Here is a 25,231-nt window from a genome sequence, read left to right as displayed (position 1 = left end):
CACGGTGTGAACAGTCTGACAGCAGAGGCAGAACTAGAATTGTGATCTAAGTCTGACACTAAACCCCACATTATTCTTCTAATTTTTTTATGAGTACTGGATAATGAAGGATCCCATTCTAGACTTGCCCTTGTACCTGCTCCTCAGACTCTTCTATCTATAGCTCTATTTATTCTGGTCATTAGCACACTTTTGGTCACCCCTCACTCTAATCCCTTGGCTACCTGTGATCTGGCAGCTCTCACCTCTGACCCTGTGGCAAATCCCGAGGACAGCAGAGACTGGATTGCTTCACGGGCCTCCTTGCCAGGCAGGAATAGCTACCACTTCTTGTCCCTGGAAAGGCGCTGACGTGCACGCACAGAACTGAGGCTCTATAGGCAGACAGACTTGCATTTGAGGCTCTCTAAGCACACGGTCCTGGCGGGAGCCCCTCCATCCCAGGGGTTGGGTTTAGTGAGAAGGATGGGCAGGGCTTGGGGTATATGGTCCTGGGTTCACACCCTAGTCCTGTCACATCCTGGTTGTGGGATGTAGAGAATTCATCAAACCTCAGTCTTAATGTGTAAATAAACTCAACAACAGCATATATCTCGCAGGGCTTGTTGTAAGCATTAGACAAGCCTGGCGCATAGTAGCTACCAACTGGTAATTCTTTTCAATTTCCTCCCTCTTCTAGGCTGGTTCGAGTGTGCTTCATTCACCTTTGTGTCTGCAAAAGCAAACACAAGGTGCAGTTCATAGCAAGAGCTCAACAAAACAGGACAAATCTTGAACCCCTATCCTATCTTTCCCTATTTCAAAAGTCTAGGGCAGGGATCAGCAAACTATGGCCCTCAGGATGTATCTGGCCCACGGTATGATTTTTTAAAATACTTTTTTATTGGAATACATTCATGCTCACTCATTTACATATTGTCTATGGCTGTTTTCGTGTTACAACATCAGAGTTGAGTAGACGAAACAGAGACCATATGAGTCCACAAAGCCAAAAATATTTACCACTGGCTCCTTACAGAGAAGTTTGTGGACCCTTGGTCTTGCGTATGGAAGAGAGCCCTTGAGGAACTCCCCCACCCACACTTTATATCCTCCTTCCCTGGTTTATCTATTTTTTCACTGTAGCTCTCTCGGCCATTACCTAACATCCACGCTACTTTTCTTATATATGTTATTTTCTATCTCCCTGACTAAAGAGCTTCATGTGGATGGGGATTTTTGTTTGTTGGGCTAACTCTTATATCCCAGAACCCTGACCAGTGCCTGGCACATAAGTGGGAACCCCACGAACACTTGCTGAATGAATAAACATGGATTTCACTGAAAAGATTGTTTAGCCAAAGTGTGTTGGAGGCTTTCTCTTTCAGGGAAGACTTTGAGGATTTTAGGGGGACCAGGTGTTTCCCCAACAATGTACACGTGACTAACCCGGGGGTCTTGTTACAACGCAGGTTCTGATTCAGGAGGTCCAAGATGGGACCCTAGGGGCTACAGTTCTAATAAGCTCCTGGGTGACATCAATGCTGCTGGTTTATGGACCACACTTTGAGTAGAGAGGGTTTAAAGCACCCAATGAAGGCCTATACCTAAGACTTGGTGGAGTGGAGTTTTGAATTCAGAGATCATGGAGGTCCTCATTTCCTTTTTGTTCCCTCTTCTCCATCTAGAGGCATCTCTCAATCCCACAAGATCTGTCATGCCTCCCCTCGTGGGCCGCTCCCTCTCCCCTTATAATTTGCCTCCAGACCTTCCATTCCATAGCTACCCCACCTCCAGCATCTTCAGCCTCTTCCTTCTGCACTGGCCCCTCTACTTTACCTATACATGTGTTCAGGACTTTCTGACCTTTCAAGTGGCCAGTCTCATGTTTCTCCTCTGTTTTATTAAATGGTTAAATGGTTAAAAAAATACTTTTTTTAAAAAAAAGTATCCTCCTCACTGGGGTGCAAGCAGGCTGGCCTCCTCCCTCAACTCTATCCCATGACATGCTCAAGTGACTACTGATGGTCAAACGTCAGGGCCGTGCCCAAGCCCTCCACTTTCATCTCTCTGCAGCATCTGCTATTGTCAAATCCTCCTTCTGTGATGGACTTCTCCTCCCGGTTCTTATGGTTCTCCTCCTACTTCTCTGTCTTCTTTTCCAGTTCTCCTCCTACTCTGAATCTTTAACCATGGTCACGTTCTGAGCTGGCATGAGTTTCACTCTCTAGGATCTGTGACTTAGAACTCCAAGTTGGCACTGACTGAAAGACCCTTGTTTATCATTGCACCTTGAACTACAAGTACTTGCATATCTGTCTCCTACACTCTCACACTGTTCATGTTTGGTTTTACCACAGTGCCCAGCACAGTGACTGGTATAAAGTGGATGTCCAAAGACAGTGCTATGTTCACTGGCTAACAGACCAGAGGTTGTGATGGGTCACTGCAAGCCCACACCTACTACGGAACATTGATGCCATGAGAACCTCTGGAAGAACAGAATGCTACAAGGGGCCACCACTACTGCTCTGACTCCTTATGGTTTCTGAAAGGGGAAAGAAAGAAAACTAACATTTCATGAGTGCCAACTTTGTGCCAGGCACTTTATGAAATCCCTCATTCCCTATGAGTTAGGCACTATTACCTCTATTTTAGAGTTAAGAGAAATTAGGATCAAAGAGTTGAGAAAATTTGCTCAAGGCTGCATAGCTGGTGAGTGATAGAGATGTGACTTGAAGCCAGAGCTGCAGGACTCCTCAAGCTCATTCTCTTTCCACCACAGCAACAACACCCCATGTTGTTTCATTCTTCTGAGTCTTTGCAGATGCTGTTCCTGTTCCCTTTGCTCCAAATTCTTATTTCTTCAGTATTGGGTAAATCCATCTCTAAAAACATTGATAACTATCCCCTGGCACATTAAAAAGTTAGTCACCCAACTAACTGCTCCTACACCACAGTACATGTAGGTACCTCTCAGCCGAACTTTCAGGTATTTGATTTTATGTTAATCTGTCAGACAAGCTTGATTGAGCACTACGAGGGTGAGGCTCAAAGTCCTGGTCACCTCTCCATCCACAGTGTCTGGAACGTGCATGTTCAATGTATGTTTGTCAAATGAATGAATGAGTGAATGAAGCAAGTTCTCTGGTACTTTCAGCATTGGTGGTGGAGTCCATTGGTTCCTATATAACATGAGGGTGTTGGTACCAGAGTCTTATCTGCTCATTGTCTGGGCCTATTGTCCTGGGACCCAAACACTGAGCAGAGGGGATGAGAGACCCTTTTTGCTGGCTCCATCCTCATCTGTGAAGGCTTCAGCAGATGATTACTAACAGACATGGCTTCTCTCACAAGGCTGGGTTTGTCAGGGGTAGAGGACGACATGGAATTATGGAAAATACACTTTACCAGGAGCCAGGTGTTCTAAGTTTTGATCCCACTCTTTAGCTAACTGCTTTCCCACACTTCTATGGACCTCAATTTTCACATATGGAAAATGCATACTAGGACTACGGGACTAATTCAGTGGTTTTCTAACTTTTCATTACCAAGGATCTATTTATGGAATTTTCCTCCTTTACCCTCATATTTTGAAAATGTGTGGCTTAATAAGAAGAAAAATCATCAACTTTATTTAGAAAGAGCAAAAAAATAATTGACAGGCAATCAGCCATCTATAACTACCAACAAAATGCATTGATAGCATGAGATAACTAATGCCAAACACCAGGCTGAGATAATTCTAGGCCAAAGCAAACATCTTGGAAGTTTCTATCACCTGTGAAGCTGGTTCTAGATAAGGTCATGATTCCCTGTAGACTTCCTGAAATCGTGGAAATAGCCAATGAATTGCTTTCTAAGTTTTGAGCCCCTAGGGCTACACGTTCCCCAAGTAGACACAAATGGACTTGAAGTTGCTGATATCAGTGATTTTATTTTATGTGTGCAAGTCCTACAGGAGGATTAGGTTGACCTCTTGCTGGAATTCAGGGATTTCTAACTAGAAAATTACACTGACAAAGGAGAAATAACTCTTCATATCTCCAAAAATAGGGGGAAAAATCCAGGATGGCAGAAACATAACAGATATGAACAATGAATTGCATTTTAAAATGGAAAACATCTATGCAAAATAAAAACTTTGGGGCTACAGATGACTTAGACAGAAGTGAGTATGAGAAACCAACAGACACTTGGTTGGTGCAGGAAATGCATGCTACAGGTTCCCTCACAGGGCACGAAGCAAAGTTACCACAGGTCGATACTTACAAGTAATAGGAGTAGGAATAAGCATTTCTTCTATATATTGATGGGCAGTCAGATGAAGGAAATGTCCAAAAAGGGGGGAAAAGAAAAGACAAACAAACAAGAATTAGATTTATATGAAATCTTGATTCTTAGAAATGCACATAGTATTTTAGCATCCCTAAGCTCAGGGTGATGCTAGTTTCTCTACTAATCATCTTTGCCAAGAATCAGATACTTTCAGTGGTAGAAGAAATGAGAGGGACTTCTCCGATGATGGAGAAACTCACTACTCATGCAGAGGAAGCCACGTCTCATGTTGGCTATTTTAGTTGTTTGCAAGTTCTTTCTTACGGTCAACTAGAACTAGTTCCCTTGTAATTATGACTTTTTGGTCTTGGGTCAGATTTCTGTGACCTTCTAGATCTAGTCTACCACTATTCCACATGACAGTGCCCCTATGATCTAAGAAAAACCATAATGACTTCTATCTTCTCTGTTTCAGGTCAAATCACATCATAATCTGTTTAGTAAGGTCATGCCAAAAGCAAGGAAATCATGTATCCAGCATCCAAGATGGATCCCCAACGATCCACACTTCCCAGTACTTATGCTCATGTGTAGTGGCCTCTCACACTTAATCAGGCTAGCCCTAGGTGACCAATAGAATGTGGTAGGAGTTACATTCTGGGACTTTCTAGGATTGGTCAAAAAGAAGCCTTGCAGCTCTGTCTTTGGAACTCTCACTTGGAACCCCGAGTCTCCATGTAAGAAGTCCAAGGATCCTGAGGTTGCCATGCTGGAGAGACCATGTGGCGAGCCCACACGGAAAGGCCCTAAGACTGCATGAAGAGAAAGAGACATCCAGCCAGCCTCCAGCTGTTCCAGCCCCAGCCAATTGGATTACGCCAACTGAGACCCTTGATTTCATGGAAAAGAAAAAAGTCATTCTCTTCAAGCCCTAACCAAAGTTCAGATTGATGAGAAAAATCAGTCACTAAATTTCATAGCTTATTTTTAAGCCACTAAATTTCAGGGAGTAGTTTGTTACATATCAGTAGATAACAAGAACAAAATCCAAAATTCATCATGAAAGCATTGCACTAAGAGAGGAATTCCAATCTTCAACTTGAACAGAGTACAACTTGAATAAACTCTCTGTGTCTTCATTTCCTTATCTGATCCTTAGATGAGTTGACCTAGAGCAGTAGTTTTGAAACTGTGTTTCCAAGAGCCCGGAGATTCTGCCGCGCAGCCTCATTGGAATGGGGGAGGGGATACCGACTAGGTAGTGCTACTGGTCCCCCACTATCCACCAAAGCCAGAGCTTCTATCTATTTTATAAATTGGAGTTTCATTTGAGATTTCACATGACTAAGAATTCCACTCTCCAAAAGAAAGCTTGAAAAATCACTGCCTGCCATCTCTTTCTAATGTCCATTCCAGCTCTTGGCTTCTGAACAATAAAAGCTCAAATAAGTCCACGATATTCCCTTTGTTATAACTTTTTGTGTTTTGTAGGAAAATAAATAGGAATGCTTTTATTTTACAGACTTAGTTACACTGACAACAACTGATACATTTGTGGAACGAGAAAAATTTCTCAATAATTCAGGTCCGCAAATATTCATCTGAGTAGGCAAGAATAGTTTCCTTCCTTTTGAGTTATTTGGTTAATCACAAGCATTATCCAGTTTGCTTGGCACAGGAAGATGCAGTCTTTATATCTGCAGGATGGGAACACGACCTCAGAGCCCCAAATTTCCCCTTCTCAAGTGGGAACTGCCCAAAGCCCCCATGGCAGGGCCATCTCTAGGCTTTCTCTCATTTATCAGGAGAGCCCAACAGAAGGAAAGTGACCCTGAGAGCTAAGATGCCACAGCAGAAGGGAAGTCCCGTGCCTTCTTGGGAGGCTGGGCTGCGGAAAATGAGCCACAACGCAGCAAGATCTGGTCACTCACAAAACTGTTCAATATCTTGGGCCAAATGAACAGTGGCCCTAGATGATGAAAGGGGTGAAGAACTCCCGCCTTAATGGGTGGGAACTGGAAGAGCCAATGCAAGTCATCAAATCCCCTTCACCACCCATACAAGTTGGCGTTGTGAGGAAACCATTCCTCTTCTTCATTGCTGGTTCTGTGGTCCAGTGCCTGAAAATGTGATTACTCTGGGGCAGAAAGGTCAAGATCCATTTGATAAAGACTTACAGACACACCTATGTTCTCCATATTGTCAAGAACACGAGGCTGAGAATCAAGAGGCCAGCACTCTGATCCCAATTCTTTCACCTGTTCATTGTGACATCTTGAGCAAGTTGATTCTTCCCCCTGGACCTCTGTTTCCTGATCCATGCACCAAGGTGAATGGCATAGACAACTGCCAGTTTAAACTCCTCAAGCTCTGAGGAGTGGAAATATGATAAGTCTTAGCATCCCAGCATCACCACTTACTAACTGCGTGGCCTTGAGCAAGTCATTAAATGTCTCTGAGTCTCAGTTTCTCCATCTCAAGGTTGGGGACAATAATTACCTATTCCCAAGAGTCATTGTGGGCATTAACATTAGATTATATTAACCTAATTATATTCAAATTATATATGATATATAATATATAAAGTATTTTAAGTAAAACATATTAATATAAATTAATATTAGATTATATTAGTCTAAACACCTGAAATATAGTCAGGCTCAATAAAGGGGAGTTTATGTCCCCACCACATCCACAGATACAACGTTTGCTGCTTCTCACTCTGGTGACCAGGAACAAAGTGTTCACCTCTTTAGGAATATTAAATATCGTTATAAAATAAGAACAAATATTTATGTAGCACTTACTATGTGCCAAGTATTGTTCTAGGCTCTTATCGTATATTAACTTATGTATTTCTCACAACAACCCTTACAGGTAGGTATTATTATCATCCTCGCTTTACAGATGAGGAAACTGAGGCAGAAAAAGGTTAAGTAACTTGTCTAAGATCACACAGCTAGAAACTGGATTTGATAGCAACATGGCTCTAAAGCTCATGTTCTTAATTAAATCTTTTAATCCTCCCCACAACCCCATGGAGCAGGCATTATTCTTCTCATTTTTGTTGAGCAATCTGAAAGTCTAAGAGGTCATGCCTCATTAGGTCTAATGTTTTGTGTATTTTTGGACCAATTGCAGGGTCTCCATCCTGAACCAGGATTTCCTCATTGTCAGCAGTCCCAGGGTGCACTCTTGGGCCTCAGGCTGCACTCAACATTCTGGCCCCTCTGGCTTTTCTGCTCTCAACCTTCAGGATTCTGCCTGGGCCACCTCCTCATGACAACATGCTTTCTTAACCTTCAAACCACCTCTTGCAAATAGCTTTTCTGAGTTATCCTGGATGTCACCAAAAGCCAGCGCTCTCCCTGACCCAGCTTCAAGGCAACTCCAGAATGACGGCAACTGACAAGCTTCCATTAATTGAGTATCTTTTCCCAATTAAATTGCAAAATGTTCCAGGACAAGGATTATAGCTCTTTATTCTGTCACCAAAACACAGTATACATGTGTGTTTTCTCTAAGGCTTCGAGATTTACTGAAGGTCTAAATTTACAAGGATACAGTGATATTGCAAGTAACAGATTGCCTAAGACCAAAAGTCCTGAGCAGGAAGACAGCTGTGCTTAGAAAAAAACAACCCCAAACTTAATAAATCACATGCGTATCTTCTTCTCAGCCGGCTGACAAGATTAACTTGAGGCCCAACTTCCCTTTGTTCCATAATATTTCAAAAGGACTAAGTTGTCTATATAACCATCCATTTGACCATCTACCCTTCCAACTAGCTCATAAACCCAACCATCCACCCTTCTATCCATTCATGCATTTATGCATCCAACCATCCATCTATCCCTCCCTCCCTCCAACCACGCATCCATCCACCCAATAGTCTATCCATCCACCTATCCTTCTAGTCCATAAACCCACACACTCATCTATTCATCCATCCACTCATCTACTCATTCATCCAACAATCCACCTATTATCCACTCATCCATCTTTCCATCATTAATTCAGCAAAAACTTCTCGAGAGCCTACTATATGCCTGTCTCTGCTCAGAGATAGAAAGACAAATGAGATCTTGATTCAGCCCATATGTCTGATGGGAGAGCCAGACAAGAAACTTATAAAACAGATGATAATAATAGCTACCACTTAAATAGTAGGAGGTCACTTATGTGCCAGGTACTGTTCTCAATGCATTATGTGGACTATTTTATTTAATCCTCTATAAGGCATTATTATTCCTGTTTTACAGACGAGGATAGTGAATCTCAGAGAGGTTAAGTAACTGGCCCATGTTTATATAGTTAGTAAATAGCATGGCAGGGATTAGAATACAAGTGGTCTAACTTTAAGAGCCTGCATTAATAACCACTATGTTATGTTGTCTTCTGGAGTGATAAATGGTATGATGCAGCAACACAGGGAGCTGTAGGACTATATCTGGGGGTAAGGATGGTGATGGGGAACAGGTAAGTTGGCCTAGAGTCTAAGAGACCTGAGTTGTAAAGTCAAGAGGCATCCAGATGGAGTAGTAGGAGGGGAATTTCCAGGCAGGTGGAACTGTGTTTATGGAATGGGTGGGTGGGTTGGGAAGGTGGGAACATCAAGATGTTGGCGGGGCCTAGTTCCTAAAAAGCTTAAGGAGCTTAGTCTTAACACTCCAGGTCACAGGGAGAATCCAGAGAGTCAAATGGCCAAATTTTTTTCTAGATGGATGATTCCTTCAGAAGCATAAGAAGAAAGTTGGAGGGGAGAGGGATTGGGGTCCTGAAAGCTATTGCAAGGGTCAAAGCAAGAGATGTTGGGAACCTATCTCACAATAACCATGGGGAAGGCGAAGAGGTCAATGTGAAAGGTAGTTAAGACACAAAATGTCAGCACATTGAAGAGAACTTGCAAGGTTCTACCTTGAGTGGCTACCAAGTGAGTGTAAACAGAAGGGTTCATGTCTCAGGGTGTGGAGTAAGGAGCAGTTTAGAACGGGGTGAACAAAACAGGGTGACACATTTCATTTGAGCTGCTTTCCCACCTCAATGAACCACTCAGAATTATGTCACATGATTCAGCACCTCAGCAAGTCCTATTTTAAATTTCATCCAGGTTAGGCAGTGTTGAAGAGTGTGGACTCCATTATCAGATTGGCCCAGTTTCAGACCCTGCTCTGCCACTTACTAGCTATGTGCTTTGGGGCAATTTCCTTAAATTCTATGTGTTCCAGTTTTGTGATCTGTAGCACACTCTAATCTAATCTAATAGTGGTGCTGCCTCTTTTGGCTCACCCAGTAGTCACCATTTTTGTTTTCCCGGATAGCTAGTGTGTCCCCTGAAGGCTCAGACCATGGTACCTCTTTCGCATACTGCCTGTCCAACTTTACCACACCCCACCACACGACTGGGTTTACCCTGGATGCTCAATGTTGACATTTGGGTCTGTGTTCTGAGTGAAGCTTTCTTGCCCAAAAGATAGAGTGTCAATCCTGGGCCCCATTTCTTCTAATTTCCCTGGGCTCCTCCATTCAACATGTTTTTAGGGAATCCCTAGTATCTGCAAGGCACATTCATGATAAGGATGAATCAGAATAGGCAGCTGATGGTCCAGTGGAGAAGATAAGATGTGAATATAAACGACAAATGTATGACAGAACATAACATGGATCTTCATGGAGCGGAGCCAGACGGTGAAGACATTGTCTCCAGATTGGAGGTCAGGAAGGGTTATTGGAGAAGGTGGCTTTTGAATTAGACCTTAAACATGAATAGTATCTGGTCACATGGAACTGAGGAACACAGGAATTGAATAAGGAGGAAACTTCACAAGGAAAGGTATAAGAGTGGAGTAAGACCAGAAATATGCCAGAATCACTGTGAGCAGGGGGACAGCATAGCTTGATAAAGCTCTCCAGATGACTTAAACTATGCTTCTTCCTTCATTCCCACCCCATGAACCATTGTCATAGGGTAAGAGAAGCCACTGAAGGATTTTGGACAGCACATTTGGGAGTACAAGTTTCATTTTTGAAACATCATTTTGGCTACAGTGTGGAGGATGGGCTGGAGTGGTGGGGCCAGAGTCAGGGAGGCTGGGGAGGAGACTCATAAAAATAGAGCCGTAGGACCTGCCCCGTGGCTTAGCAGTTAAGTGCGCGTGCTCCGCTACTGGCGGCCCGGGTTTGGATCCTGGGCGCGCACCGACGCACTGCTTCTCTGGCCATGCTGAGGCCGCGTCCCACATACAGCAACTAGAAGGATGTGCAACTATGACATACAACTACCTACTGGGGCTTTGGGGAAAAAAAAAGGAGGAGGATTGGCAACAGATGTTAGCTCAGAGCCAGTCTTCCTCAGCAAAAAAAAAAATAAGAGGAGGATTAGCATGGATGTTAGCTTAGAGCTGATCTTCCTCACACACACACACACAAAATAGAGCTATAGAGGCCTGCACCAGGGAAGAGGCAGTGGAGAGAGAGGAGAGGATATGACCAGGAGAATGTAAAGATGCAGGTTCAGAAGTATTGGGTGATGGAATCCCATCAGTTTGGCTGATGGAATGTGAGGTAAAGCCTGTCACTAAGATGGGACATAGGATTGGGAACAGGTTGGCGGGTAGGTGATGATTTTGGTTTTGTCCATAAAAACCTTGAGGGATTTTCAAGGTATACGTCCAGGGGAAGATGATACAGGGCACTGGAGCTCTGACAAAAGAGGGCTAAAGCAGAAGACCTTGCCCTCCCAAATCATTTACATCTTCAGGCTAGCAAAATTACAACCACCATGTAGTGTGATAAACACACAACTGTAGGCCTGTGCATATTGGCAGAGTGGCTGCATGCAGGGAAGTGTCATTGGATCTTCTTGGGGTAGGGGGCTTATGGGAAGACTTCATGGAGGAGGTAATACTTGGGAATCCTTCTTGGAAGAACTTGTGGCTGAGGGTTAGAGAGCGATAGGAGCCTTGCAGGTGAAGAAAAATGTCTGGACATTTGATTCAGGGAAACATTATACACAAGGCAGACAACAGTAGAAAATGATATCTGATCCTGGGTGGCCTGTTTCCTATTCCAGGATTCACTTATTTTCTACCAGTCTCTATGGACTGATAGAATAGAAGTCAACAACATAGGGTTTGGAGTCACAGAGCCTGGGTTTGCATTTCACTGCCCAAGACCATAGCCAACTCATATAACCTTTTTGAACTTCAGTTTTATCGTCTCAAAAAACAGCAGTATTGACAGTTCTACCCTATCATGATTATTTGTAGGATTAAAATCAGAATATGGCAGCAGTTTAAATATAAAATGAACAAATCAGTTAGGTCAGAGTGTGTGTATTGATAGCAGCACTGCCTTTGGCATATTAGTGATGGGTTTGGAGCTAGCTTGGTACTGTTGATGGTCATGCATGAGATGAATGTCCCTGTTGACATTGTGCATTCTAATCCCTTGGGCAGGTACAAGAAATAAAGCCTGTCACAACCATTAGCTTATTTGATCTTCAGAACAGCCCCAGGAGATCGGCTGCATCTCACCATTGAAAAAGCAAAGGCTGACATTTGTTTAGTTGCTTCTCCAAGGTGAACAGCAAATAAATGGGACTGTAGAGATTTGGATCCAGTTTTTCTGCTTCCCAGTCCACAGCTACAAGACATCTCTACCCATTAGACTGAGAGCTACCGGAGGGCAGATGCAAATCAAAGAGAAATCAAAGTACAGCCAGAAATGCAGAGATATCTTAGATTATCATATCTCAAACTCAAGACACTCCAAATACACTCTTGGAAATGTTACTATTTGGACAGGCGAAGCATGGTTGGCAGAAAGTTCAAGCTGGACCAGGAAGACTTGGGCAGAAGGAGGAGGAGAGGAGATGGGGGTGGCTGGAACCACGCATGGTTACTGACTTTGAAACTATCTCCCTAAAAGTTGCCCCATTCTCACTTGAGAAGTAAGAAGGATGGAGAGATTAATGTAGGATCCAGACAACTCTTGGGGTGCAGATCTACCAAAGAATCCCACTTAACCTGGCTCCAGTGTTTCCCCATACAAAAGTGTATGTCTATGCCTTAAGCCTTGAAAGACCATGCTCAGACTCCCGGAAGTGTGTCCCATGGAATAAACTGGACTATATGCAGCTTGTGGGCATATGCACATACGCCCACATCCCACAAACAAACATTAAAATGCAGAACTTCTCATATGTGAGTGGCTAATAATCACTGTCAAACATCAGGATACACTGGTTAAGGCACTAAAGCTTGAGCTTTCCACCTCAGTTTGCACTGCAGGCACCCAGTGCCCTATGGTATTAAGTGGAGGAACCATAGGGGTGGCCTAGCAATTGCTTGACTGCCCATTCCTTTGGGAGAGGATGTCCAAGAATTCTAAAGGGAGGAGACCACAGAAGATGACCAGGACTGCAGTGCGGAGTGAGTGATGAGAGTCTCTCTCTATTTCAAGACCCAACAGGGTGCTCATGAAAAGGAAGTATGTTCTACTACATAATGGAATGCAGGAACCCATTCTAGAACATTCTGAAGTCTAGAAGTGATCAATAGATCCAGGAGAAAAAGATGGCACCATTATCCAGTGACAGTAGAAGGATGAATATTTTGCAGTGAGCTTGGCTAAAACCACACTGATTTTACCCTATCAGGGGGCGAGGCGGGCACCACGTTCCCTTCTTATAATGCTCATGTAATCCTCTGTATCCCCATGTAGCCCTGATTCTGTATAGTCCTGCGTTCAAAGAGGCCCAGTCCAAGCAACCAAAGGTACTCCAAAAAGAATTCTAACCTTGCATATTTTGTAAACTGTAAAGGAATCTTGTTTGAATTGCCCCAACATATCATATCCCTTTTTGCAATCTTTCATTTCTCAAGATCCCCTCCACCTATTACAAAACATCCTAGTAACAACAACAGAACGTCCCTCAGGCTTTGTTCTTTTTTTTTTTCTTTTCTCTCTCTCCTCTCCTCTCTCTTTTCCTCCCCAGTCTTCTGAATGTAAACCAATTTAGCTTCTTTCATTAAGCCCTTCTCTTGGTCTTTCATATCTCTAGCCCATTCTCTGCCTGCTTTCTAGTTCAGTATTACAAAACAAAACACCTAACAGCAAGAGAAAGACTCTCTTTCGAGAGTGACAAGGAAGCCCTAAGGCCAATGATGAGAACACTTCAAGGGGAGAAGCTAGGGACATCTTATGTGTATTGGAAACATTTGGCCACAGCTTTGAGGAAGACTTTGAGCCAGTTGAATCCATTAGGAGCAGAGAAAACAGGGAGCCACCACACCCATGCCCGTGGAGGTTAGCAGAAAACCCAGCTCAAGCTGGGGTTGGGGGGCGTGTAGCTTGTGTTTCACTTCTGAGAGCTCCTGGATCTGGGAACTAACTCTAGGTCATGATGGGACACTGAAGAGATGCTGAAACTATGATCATGAGTTGTGATGATTTGTCTATTATTTGGGGGTTTCTTTGCCTTTAATACTTCATTTTAGGTAGCCGTGGACAGCATTCTGGCAGTAAGTAAGTTAGTGGAAGACTCAATTGACCAATGAAGTTTTCCTCATATTTACATATGGGATTGGGGTCAGAAGAGGTAAAGGAGCTCACTAAGCCCTTCACTGTCTTTGGGGGCATCTCTAGACATCAGAAGACATTGTAGCTTAGTGGAAAGAGTGCAGGCTTATGTTTATCTTCTCTCTTTCTCCCCCTTTCTCCTCTCTTGTCCTCTCCTCTACCCTCCTCTTCTCCCTTTTCCTTCCTCTATACCCATCTGTAAATTATTACTATAAATTGTTACTATCAACTAGGTCAGCAAAATGTCTTATTTTCTCCAAAATATACTGTATTTGCAAACACTGATCAGCACCTCCTCCCCACCCCCCAAAAAACACCACAGTGCCACAACTTGAGTTTTGCCTCTTGGGGAGAAATGGTGATCATGCGACAACTATTGGTTGGGTCTGATGCATGATTTTGATAGAGATGATGAAGATACGCAGAAGAGGCTAAAACCACAAAAAGGACTCACTTTGTACTTGCTCCCACCCTGGAAACAGAAAGCCCTTTCCTCCCTCTCAAAAAGTCATGCATTTTAGAAATAGCTGTGGAGAAGGAAGTGAAATTTCTCTGCAAGCTCACAGACAATGGTGCTGTGGGTTAAGCCAAGGCTTTAGAAAGAGCAAAATTGGGAGAGCATATCTGACTTACAAATCAGTGGCAAAGAATGAGAACCTTTCAGGCCTATCAAAGAGGAATGCAATTCTATTAAATTGGTTACTTTTTCCAGGTAGACAATCGCAAACTCACCTATGCCTCCAATCCGTCTGTGACTCTAAGAAACAGGATCTTATATACGCAATGTGCTTACTGCTCCCAGAGAAAGCAAACCTTATCTTCCACCTCATCTAATAGCAGCTGACTCATCACTGAGACATAAAATTCGACCCTGTTTTATGGATGATGATGATGATGTGACAACGCAGTGCTGTCCTTAATCCCTTGGGGGCTCTAGATTCCCGATATTAACATAGTACCTTCCTCCTAGACGCTCCGACCAGAAAATCAGTAGCTAGATGAGAACTTTAACTTTTCAGTCATTCTGCTGAGAGCCTGAGGAAAGGAGTGATCCTGTTAGACCAAAGATGTCAAGAAAGGACAAAGTCCTGCCAGTAAGATGTCCTGGTCAGAGGGAGCACTGGGCTGATTCAGAACAGAATGATGAGAGACACAGGGACATTCTGGCACCGAAACGGCTAAGAGAAGGCTGACTGCTGTATAATGGGGACCCAGTATTTCTGACTCACTGATGGCTGGAAACGAGGACATTGGTTTTGTTTTTTTCTTCTTTAACTTTCTGCATTTATATTCATGTGTCTCCCTTGACAGAAGCTGAAATTTGTCTTTGAGGCATTCGGTCCCTTTGTTCTGCTAGGGAACAAATTTCATAAGCACTTTTCATCCTACAGTTGGAAGCAAGTCCCTGGTCCTTGTTATTGGGCTTGTCCTGAACTCTGTGAGTAACCAAACCTAGAGCTTCAGGCTGAGGTCTTAAGTAGTTTGTAGTAGGCTCTTTTCACTGAGGGCAGGGCATGTTGCAGCACATATTATAATGTGGATAAATGTTTGTTTGCTCTGGCAGACTAGGGAGTGGGAAGGTAGAGACCAATACTGGGGCCCTGGCAGCCCAGGGGCTAAGGAGAGGTGGGCAGTAGGACTCTCTGTTTAGAGGAATAACCGCGCATCCTAGGGCCAGTTATACTGATATTCATCAGTTTTCCCTTTCCCCCCATCATTCTTTTCCTTCTCTGTAATCCCCTTCTCTGTAATCTCTATCCTCAAGCCTCGTGAACATCTGATAAACAGAAGAAGGCAATCTCGGAAATAAGGGAGGAATCTGCACCCTGGCTTTCATGAGCAACACAGTCCAGAAGAAACACACGCAATATGAGAAAACTGTGTTAGTTGACCAGAAGTACCCAGGGAGACATCCTGTGGAGAGGTGAGAAGCAACAATAATCCAGCTGAGAAGGTTTTGTGGGACATGGAGTAGGAAGGAGCCTCCCCTGTAGACTATCACAGCATTGGAGGCTTTATTCCTGTCATGCAGAGGGCAGCCTGGGATGTTGCTTCTTGACCAAAGGGAAATCAAGGATGAATGAAGGTGAGAAGGATGAAGCATTACTTTCTTGCATCTGTATTTCTGGGCTCCTCTGTGTTCTTGGGGCTCCCCGTAATCTCGATGGCATGACCAATCACAAGAGAGCAGCTAACTCTGTGAAGACTCATGATACATGGGATCCCAGGGCACATCAAGGCGACCCAACCGTAGGGATTGCTGGCCCCATAAGAACCTGGCCTTCTCAGGGCCACTCGCCATGCAGGCAGCACACATCCTTCAGACACCAACACGATGAGCCACAACTGACCCATGTATTTCAGGACCTCCGTAATCATATCAGGAGGTCCCTGCTTGGAAGTGATCAACAGAGCAAGGACTTGGCCACGCACCAGTGTTGGGGCCACCTGCGGTTGGTGGAGTCTGCAGGGCAGCAACAGAGACTCACCTCCTTTTGATGGTGAGCATCACGCCCAGGAGGATGATGATGAACATGAGGAGACCAGCGATCACGCCGGCCATCTTCACGGTGCTGTCCACCTGCTTCTCTGGCTCCACGGTGTTCGAATTCTGGGTGGAGGCACCTTGGATTGGAAAGGAGAAGGAGAAAGATGTTGAAAAGGCTGACATGTGTGGGGAGATAATTCTAATGACAACTGCTTCCATTTTTTGAGCGCTAACTATGTGCCAGGCACTGTGCTAAGGGCATTATACAGATTGTCCCAGGTAAACCTTTTGAGGATTAATCCCTTGTGAGGTTGGGATCATTATTATATCCTTTTTTGCAGATGAAGAAATTGAGGTGCAGAGACATTAAGTGAGTTGCCTAAGATTACACGACTGCTGTGTTGGGGCATCCTTATCCTCCAGCGAGATCAATTGGAGGATTTTATCCCTCATATTGCTTGGTCCCTAGATCAAACCACGAAACTATAGTTCAATTCTTGGGTTCATGGAATTATTCCAGACCCTACTTTATTCTTTCAGGTATATGGTGAAAACAACAGCTTTATGTTAAGGCAACACAATTAAAATCACTAGATTTTTAAAGATAAAAACATAAAGTTTTTGTTTCATGCCTTATATGAAATAAATGGTGGGGTAGAAATTTAGTGTATTAAAGGAATTGCCTTGGCTTCAGAAAACATTTATATCTGACTAGCTCCATTTTTGGAATTTAATGTGTTGGTGCTACATGTTCTGCTAGGAAATAACTCACTGACTCAATTCCAGGTAGAGGAAGGCAGGGAACTGGGCATTTATTACATCCTCAGCTCTGTGCTGGGCCATTTCATGGATCTAGCTTGGGCAGTCCTCACTAACATTCAAAAAAGTAAATATTGATTTTCCCATTTTACAGATGAGAAAATCAAGGGAACTTGCTAAAAGGCACACGGCTGATAAAGGTCAGGGTCAGGATTCCACAAGATTTCTGACTCTGAGTCTAGGCCTCAGTAGTCAGAAACCATGAATTCAACTTTCAAGGCCCCTAGCTCCTCAGTCCTCCTCCTCCAAAACAACCATTCTGCTAATGTCATAGCCAAAGTAAGTAGCCAAAGAATGTCTAAACCCGGCTTCTTCATGCAATGTACCAGGGATCAGAGGCAACTTCTCATTCCAGACACCTGTGTGAACTCTTCTGGAGAGTGGTCCAGGGGTCACCAGCACCCTAAGTGAATGTCTTCCTGCTGCCCTTCCTATTCCCAATGATTCCATGTTTATGTGAGGTAGCTTAAATCCAAAGAACCGTTTTCCTGACCCATCCTTACTTTTCTGCCACATCAGCACCAGCTCATCCTTCATCAGTGACTGCATCTTCTCTGGTTGCCTGTACCTCTGGGAGAGCTCCTCTCTCTTCTCTAAATTCTGACAATATTCTGTAACACTTTGCACACATCTTGATGTACCGATATTATTAGTTATTTGTTTCCCCATCTGTCTCCTCCACTGGTCTGCAAGCTCCTTAGGGGTGAGATCATGCCTCCTTTATCTTTGTTTCCTCATGTTAGCACAGAGCCTGGCTCATAATCGGTGTTCCCTTAATGTCTGTGGTTGTTCAATGTTTAGCTGAAGGGATGACATCTCTGCCCACACACATTTGTTCTCATGGAACCAAATGGAGTTTCTCTTTTTTCAGCCATGTGTTCACATAACTCAGCTGAGTTGAAGGGATGCTAATGCCCATAAGCCATGATTCTGATTCCCCAAGCTTACTGATGTTTAAGGATAGCCCTCCAGCACAATGATGCAGCCCCTCTTCTTGTTTAAGAGCATCAAGTGTTTCCTCTATCAGAGCACTTTCCTGAAACCCTCTTGTAACTTAAACAAGCTGGGTTTACTTAGTCAAATCTCCCTAGTGAGAAGGCAAGTCTTCAAGAACAAGAAGTGCATCCTATTCATTTCTCTAATGCCACTTATATTAGCGTAGGCCTCCCTCCTCATAACTGTTGCTTAACAGGTGATTATTAAATGATATAAAGGTGAGTGAACCACAGTTTTTTGCTTCATTTATTCATTCATTCATTTGCTATCAAGCACCCATGTGCTGTACCAACTATGCTGTATATGGGATCAGAGATCCTTCTCCTGTAAGGACTTACGAATGAGAGACTTTATTTATTTCCCCTCACCAGCTAAAGGTAAGACCAGCTCATAAATCTCAGGGCTGTCTGAGCAGGCTCTGCCCATCTACAGCCCAGAGAGTTCCCGGGAGAGCTGGCCAACCGCCTCTTTGGCAAGGTTGATCTCACATTCCAGAGTGGGGGCTGGTTCTGAGTAGCCCCTACATGACCCCCATTTCCCAGTTTGGAGACATGATTTGTGAGACATGGCAAGTCCACTGCATCCCAAACATAAAGTAAGCTGAACACCTCAGACCATAATTTCCTCAATAGCGTCAGTCTTTTTTATTTGGATTTAGAGGAAGTGTTGGCTCAGGAGCATTCACTCATTGGCATAGCTAAACTTTACTTAATGCCTGCTAGGAGATCCAATTCTAGAGACTGGGGATACAAAAGCAAAGGAGCCCTAAAGAGGATCTTATTACCCTAGGAATACTGTTGTTAGCGTGGTTCAATGGGATTCACACTGTTCAATAAATAATCACAAGCACCCACTATACGTCAGGCATTTGGTTAAACAGTGGCGAGCAAAGAGAAACAATTCCTGCCTTCAAAGAGCCTACAACCAGTGGTGGGTGGTACTCAGGAGATAGGATTAATGAACCAAGAATCAATAATAGGAAGCTTTTAATTCTGTTAAGGATGAGAACAGAGAGGCGTACGCCACTTGGAAAGTGCATAATAGGAAAGTGAATAGAGAGAGAAGCTGGAGAGGGCAGCAGGGGCCAGTCCACGCAGAAAATTATAGGCCACAACAAGAATTTTTGGTTTTTACCCCAAGAAACATAGGGAGCCATTTAAGTGGTTCCCATGGAGCAATGATATGGTCATATTTGTATTTCCAACAGATCACTCCAGTTTCAATATGGAACCAAAGTGGATTGGAGAGACGAATTGTGAAACCATTGCAGGCATCTAGGTGGGAGATGATAGTTGCTTGGACTTAGGTGATGGCAGCGGAGATAGAAAGATGCAATAAAACAGATAACTACTTGAAACAGATATAAATAAAACCTGTTGATGGATTGAAGACAGAGAATAAGGGTCAAAGACTACAAGTCTTTGGTTTTCATAAGAAGGTAGATGATGGTGCTGTTTAAGCGTTCAAGAAACAACTGAAAAAGAATAGCTTTACAGGTCAAGCCTTTGGATGGGTCGCTTTTCCCCTGCTGCTTTTCTCTCTGCTGCCTCAGTTGGTTCTCCCCTAACTACTGGGCCCCTGCCGCTGCAAGTGTGGAAGGCACCACCCCGCATCCATGCAGAAAGCCCTGTCCGAAGCAGGAAGGATCACAGCTCTAGGGCAGCCAGTCACTGATGCATTGATTAATCCAACATCTTTTGAATACCTAAGTACGAGGGACAGATATATAGAGATATAGATATATATCTAGATATAGATGTGGCTACATAGGGAGACTCAATCCCGGAGGGTGCCTCTGGGATGCAAATAACGCCACAAGAGATAAACAAAGAATAGGACAGTTTTAGATCTTTCTGCCCCGACCATTTTGCCAACCAGTACATCTAAAATTATACCCTCTTTTGAGTGTTTTATGTATCTAATCATTTTCCAGTTATAAATATATAAAAATCAATAAATTTACTATATATCATAATAGCCATACAGGAAATATAATGAAAAGATTATTAAATTCACAATAGTCATACAATTTGTAATAAATAGAATAAATGCAATAATGATTCAGGATCCATAAGAAGAAAATTTTAAAATTTTGGAAAACAATTTTGAAATATTAATGAACAAAGAGGCACAATTTGCCCCTTGATGAGAAGACTCAATGATGTAAATATGTTCATTTTCTCCTCCTTAAATCGTCAACATGGTTTCAATAATATTACAATGGCCAGTGGTTGCCAAGGCCTGAGGGAACTGGGGGGGGGATGATGGAAATGATCAACATCTTGATTGTAGTGGTGTCTACACAACTGCATACGTTTTTCAAAACCCATCCAACTGTATTCTTAAAAAGGGTGAATTTTAATATATATACCTTGATAAACCTTATTTAAAAAAGAAAAAAGAATAGCTTTAGAGGGAAAACGTGTGTGTTTGGGGCAATTTGAGCTTGAGAGATACTCTAGAAAAGTAGCAGTTGAAAATGCTGCTATGGCGCTGTGAAAAGAGGTCTGAACCGGAGGTAAAAATGTGTGAGTCACATACACATAAATGGTGTTTGAATCATGGGGGTGGATGAAGTCACCCAGGGAGAGAATAAAGAGGGAAGGAGAAGTAGGCTTAGAGACGTGAGGGTCTGCAGTATTTAGTGAGTGGGTAGAGGAAGATAAGGCTGCATAGGAGACTGAGAAGGAGTGGCCAGACAAGTAAGAAAAAAAAACAAAAACCAGGAGAGTATAGTGTCCTAGAGCTAAGAGAAGAGAGTGTTTCAAGAAGGAAGGAATAATCAACTGTGTCAAATGCTGTTCCTGGGATAGAGTCAAGCTGCATACCCAAAGGAAAGTGAAGATCTTGGATGAGTGTTAGAAAACATTTCCCAAATAAATTTCAAGATTTTCCTCACAGAAGCACCTTCAGTTCTGCCGTGAACCAACAATGAAACATACTTGATTTGCGGGGCCATCTGAAAGGCCAGAGCCCAGCAGTTCACACAAATTCAATGAGTTCAGCCAATAGGCATCAGAAGTGAAATCACAAACTCTACACACCGAGGTTATTAGGAAGAGCCGTGCTTGGCTAGTCCAATCATACTCCAGATACGAAAATGTGCACATGCGCTGGGACATGGGAAATCCAACTTCCACTTCAGCACCCTTTAAGGGCATTTGCTCTAGCTGCTGGGGATTTGTGCCTCTGTTCATGAAGGAAGTGTGCTGATAATGTTCAAAGGTGACATAGGTATAGAGGAAATGGCTCTGGGACCAAAGGCCAGAGAGCATTCACGTGTGGCTCCTATATCTGAGAGGAAGAAAAGAGGGACAGAGACAGAGGGTGGGCTAGTCTTGCTCCTGTTGCAGAGTCAGGAGTATGTCCGTCAGGCTCAGATCACAAATGCTCAATGGAGCAGATGAGAACATGTGATAGGACTTACAGGAAAGCACAGAAGGGTTGCCTAATGATAGGGGCTCCTAGCAATGTGATCGGCTGTCTTGGGCAAGCACTGAGCTCCTCATCAAACAGAAGCTCAATTGCTACTACTTTTTAAAAATGTAGCTTAAATGTACTGATCCATTACCGAGTGTCAAGCAATATGCTAAGCACTTTCCACATATGAAGTCATTTAATCTTCACAAAACTTGACACAGAAGGTGCTAGTTTTATTTTCCCTTTTATATAGATTAGAAAACTACACAAAAGGATTAAGTGACTTGTCCAAGGCCATGTAATTAATGAGCTTCAGAGCTGGAATTCTGTGTGCAGGGCTCATCTCCTTATCACTACAATCAACTGTCCTTGATGGAGTTGTAGTTAAAGAAATGCCAACAGTGGGTCCATCTAGAAGGTTGGCCATCTGACTCACTGGGTGGAAATCCAAGGGAAATTTTCAGAGAGGTAGAACTGAAGTCCTTCAGGAATATGGGAGCCACATTACTTTTGCCCTAAGCCCACCCTTTTCATGAGAGTAAATTTAGTATCAGCCCCCAGTCCCTAAAACGCTCTGTTTCTGGCCCTGGGTGACTTCTGTTTACTAAGCAGGGACTGGGAGTCTGAGAACTGAGAGAAAGGGGAGGGATTTAGAAGTATCTTCTTCATCTCTGCCCTCCACTGGAAGCCAACCTGAGAATTGTCCACGTAAATCTGAATTGACAGTTAGGCAGCAGGTGGTAAATTTATCCAATTGGAGTAGCTTCAAGGCTCTACTTGAGTCTCCTGTGTGATGTAGTCACCAAAAACGATCTTGTGAATTCAGCCTATACTGACAGGAGACTTCTGTCTCCAACATGAGGCTGCATGCCTGACCTTATGCTTCAGCCAGCTGTGCCCTCCAAGTGAGCTCTAAGCACTCCCAAAGGCTGAGCCAGTCCTCTCGAAGCAGCTGCTGCTACCCCTGCCCTCAACTCTTTGCAGGGAGGCTACGTCCCCTCCTAGCTCCAGCTCAGAGTCCACGTCTGGCTTTCAATATACTACCTACTCACTCTTGCATATGGAAACCTGGTGCCCAAGGCATGGCTCTTAGTCTCTTGAAGTCTTCCCTCCACCCTCAATATTCGCTCCATACATAGGGCCAAGTCACCATGTTCCATCCCCCTACCACCTCTTCCCATGCTACCAAACAACCATCACATTTTATATTCCCCAAGGACTCCTGCCACCCAACAAGGGCAATGCTGCTCTGCTCAACTCTGCCCTAGTCAGACCACTCCACTAAGGCTTGTCTAGTTGTGGACCCCACCCCCTGGAGGGACCTTCAGGGTGAAGACAGGCCAAGAACATTGCCACTCAAAGAATCGTCCAATGACAAGAAGCATCAGCATCACCTGGGAGCTTATTACAAATGCAGAATCTTGGGCCTCACTCTAGATCTACTGAATCAGCACCTACATTTTAACAAGGTCTCAAGGTGATTCAGGTGCACATTAAAATCTAGAGATCATTGACTTTGGGGGAATGGCCGTTGGAATCAGGATTTTTCAGCCTAGAGAAGGGAAGATTCAGATGAGACAATTTTTGCCTTCAAAAAGTTGAAAGGCCATTGTGGAAGATGGATTAGATTTGGTCTCTTCAATTTTAAATATCAGAGCTAATATCAGCGGGTAGAAGTAACAGGGGTAGATTAGGGGCCACGCAAGGAAAGGTTTTAATATGGAAACGTAATCCCAGCCCTTTTTGATGCAGCATTATGATGTAAAGAGGAGCATGTAAACCGTCATGGTTCCCATGTCCCATTTCAGAGTTACCCTCCCTTTTACCTGCCCACTCTGTCTCTACCTGTTCTCACCTCCTGGGCTTCCTGGATGCTTAACCAAGCCCTCTATCCCTCACTTTCAGGGGATGCAACTTTTCTTCTCTGCTATTGACCCTGCCTCCCACCTCAACTCAGCATCCCTTGGTTCCAGTGACAGCCATGCTCTGGGTGAGAGAAATCCTCCTTGTCATCCTTAGAGCCATGGACTCCCATGGGGTCTATCCCCCAACCCCCAAGTAACCCACGAAGGCAGGGGAATGTGCCACCAACAATGAAAGGCACCATCTGGGGGCTTGCTGGGTTCCTCATCAAGCAGAAGAGACTACGTGACCGCTTACACCCCTTTTGATGTTGAGGTGCTATGGCTGTATGAGATCGGTCAAAAGCAGTGGATTTCAAATCAGAAACACACGAGCTTGAACCCAGACTTCATCACTAACTGATCATGACCTTGATCAAAGCTGTTAAGCACAATGTGATTTGATTTCCTCATTTGTAAAATAGGGAGTAAGTACCAAGTTCACAGAGATTTTCTAAGGATCAAATGTAGTAACGGCGGTGAAAATGCTTAATAAACTCTGAGGAACTGCTCACACATGTGGCATAATGATAGCATGACCTTGGAACAGGTTCCAGGGTGGTAGCAGGGTTTTCTGTGTCTATAAACTGTGAGTGCACTGTGGGTGCTGGGGGGATGCCTCCTTGCAACCTGCTGCCTAAGTTCATCCAATCCTTAGGATGAAGGCAGGCAGAGCCTCCAGAGTGACCCACTTAACTTTCCTTCTGTAGGCAGGGCCTGTATCAGGCTCACATCTGGATGACTTAATGGCCAGCAATAACATAACTTGGCAACAGGAGATTAATGATTCATTCTCAAAGTGCTCTCACTGGCTACAGGCCCAATTCTATAGCTTTAGTTCAGAGAATTTCCTGGTAAAGATACGGAGCAAAAATAGAAGTCACAGATAAAGAACACCTAATTGCAATTGATAAAATCCCAGTGGATGTATATAACCCATGCTGGTGATCATTGCTGATGGTAAAGAAAGGAAGCTGGCTCTTGGGGACACAATTTCTAAAAGCTGTGCTCTTTAAAACACACAGTCGCCTCTTAGCTATCCAAGGGCATATTATCCCCAAATCTTACTGTGCTGGCAGTTCACTCCCGTCTACTTAATTACTTCTTTTGTTCAAGAGTTTCTCTGTCTTTACTTTGGCTTTGCACGCATTTGGCACCCAGTAGAGAAAACCTTTGAAACTGTGACTCTGAGCTGCTACCTCTATGCCAGCGAAGGTTTTAAGCATTGCAGGCATCTCTGATTATGGTGCGTTTTGCCAAGAGGAGGCAACAAGGAAAAGATGAGGAAGCTAGGCAGCTTTCCTGCTCTTCTAAAGTCAGGTATGCACCATGTCCCTTCTTCATTTTGCTGGAAGCAAATTCTCAGAATGGTAGGTTATTTTTAAGATGGAAGTGAAGTCCAAGATAGGAAAGAAGTTGGTAGGAAAGCATCTGGATACTTCATTAGATTCAAGCCTCTAGACTTTACAAATTGCATCCCAAGGCATTGAGAGCTTTTGTAATTGTGATCATGAACTACTTTGGCAGTCTTTGAGGATTGAAATTGTAGCGAACAGGAGGGGTGCGAGAAGCCTGGGGAGAAACAAATGCTGTTGCTGACTTTTTTTTAATGGAAAATTATGGATTCCAGATATTTCACACAAGTAAGTGTGATGTAGATACAGGAAAAAAATATATAGATGGATGATCAAATCAGATTTTTCCCCCTTACCATTTACTAAAGGAGGGAATAATCACTAGAAACCAGCACAGGATCCGCATCAGTCAG

The 25,231-nt window shown here is 43.6% G+C and overlaps 1 protein-coding gene across 1 annotated transcript in view; it reads right to left on the bottom strand.

Annotated features, from left to right (window-relative positions):
• PTPRT (protein tyrosine phosphatase receptor type T) overlaps window positions 1-25,231 on the bottom strand; it is a 1,015,836-nt gene that overhangs the window by 131,356 nt on the left and 859,249 nt on the right. The window contains exon 14 of the mRNA XM_087445249.1: window positions 16,329-16,464. Within this exon, the coding sequence (XP_087301375.1) occupies window positions 16,329-16,464 (136 nt within the window). The remainder of the gene's footprint in view (window positions 1-16,328; window positions 16,465-25,231) is intronic.

This window comes from Ceratotherium simum, chromosome 21 (assembly GCF_057802395.1).
Source record: "Ceratotherium simum simum isolate JZ-2026a chromosome 21, ASM5780239v1, whole genome shotgun sequence".
NCBI classification, from domain to species: Eukaryota; Metazoa; Chordata; class Mammalia; order Perissodactyla; family Rhinocerotidae; genus Ceratotherium; species Ceratotherium simum.
This window is presented reverse-complemented; position numbering and strand designations above follow the sequence as displayed.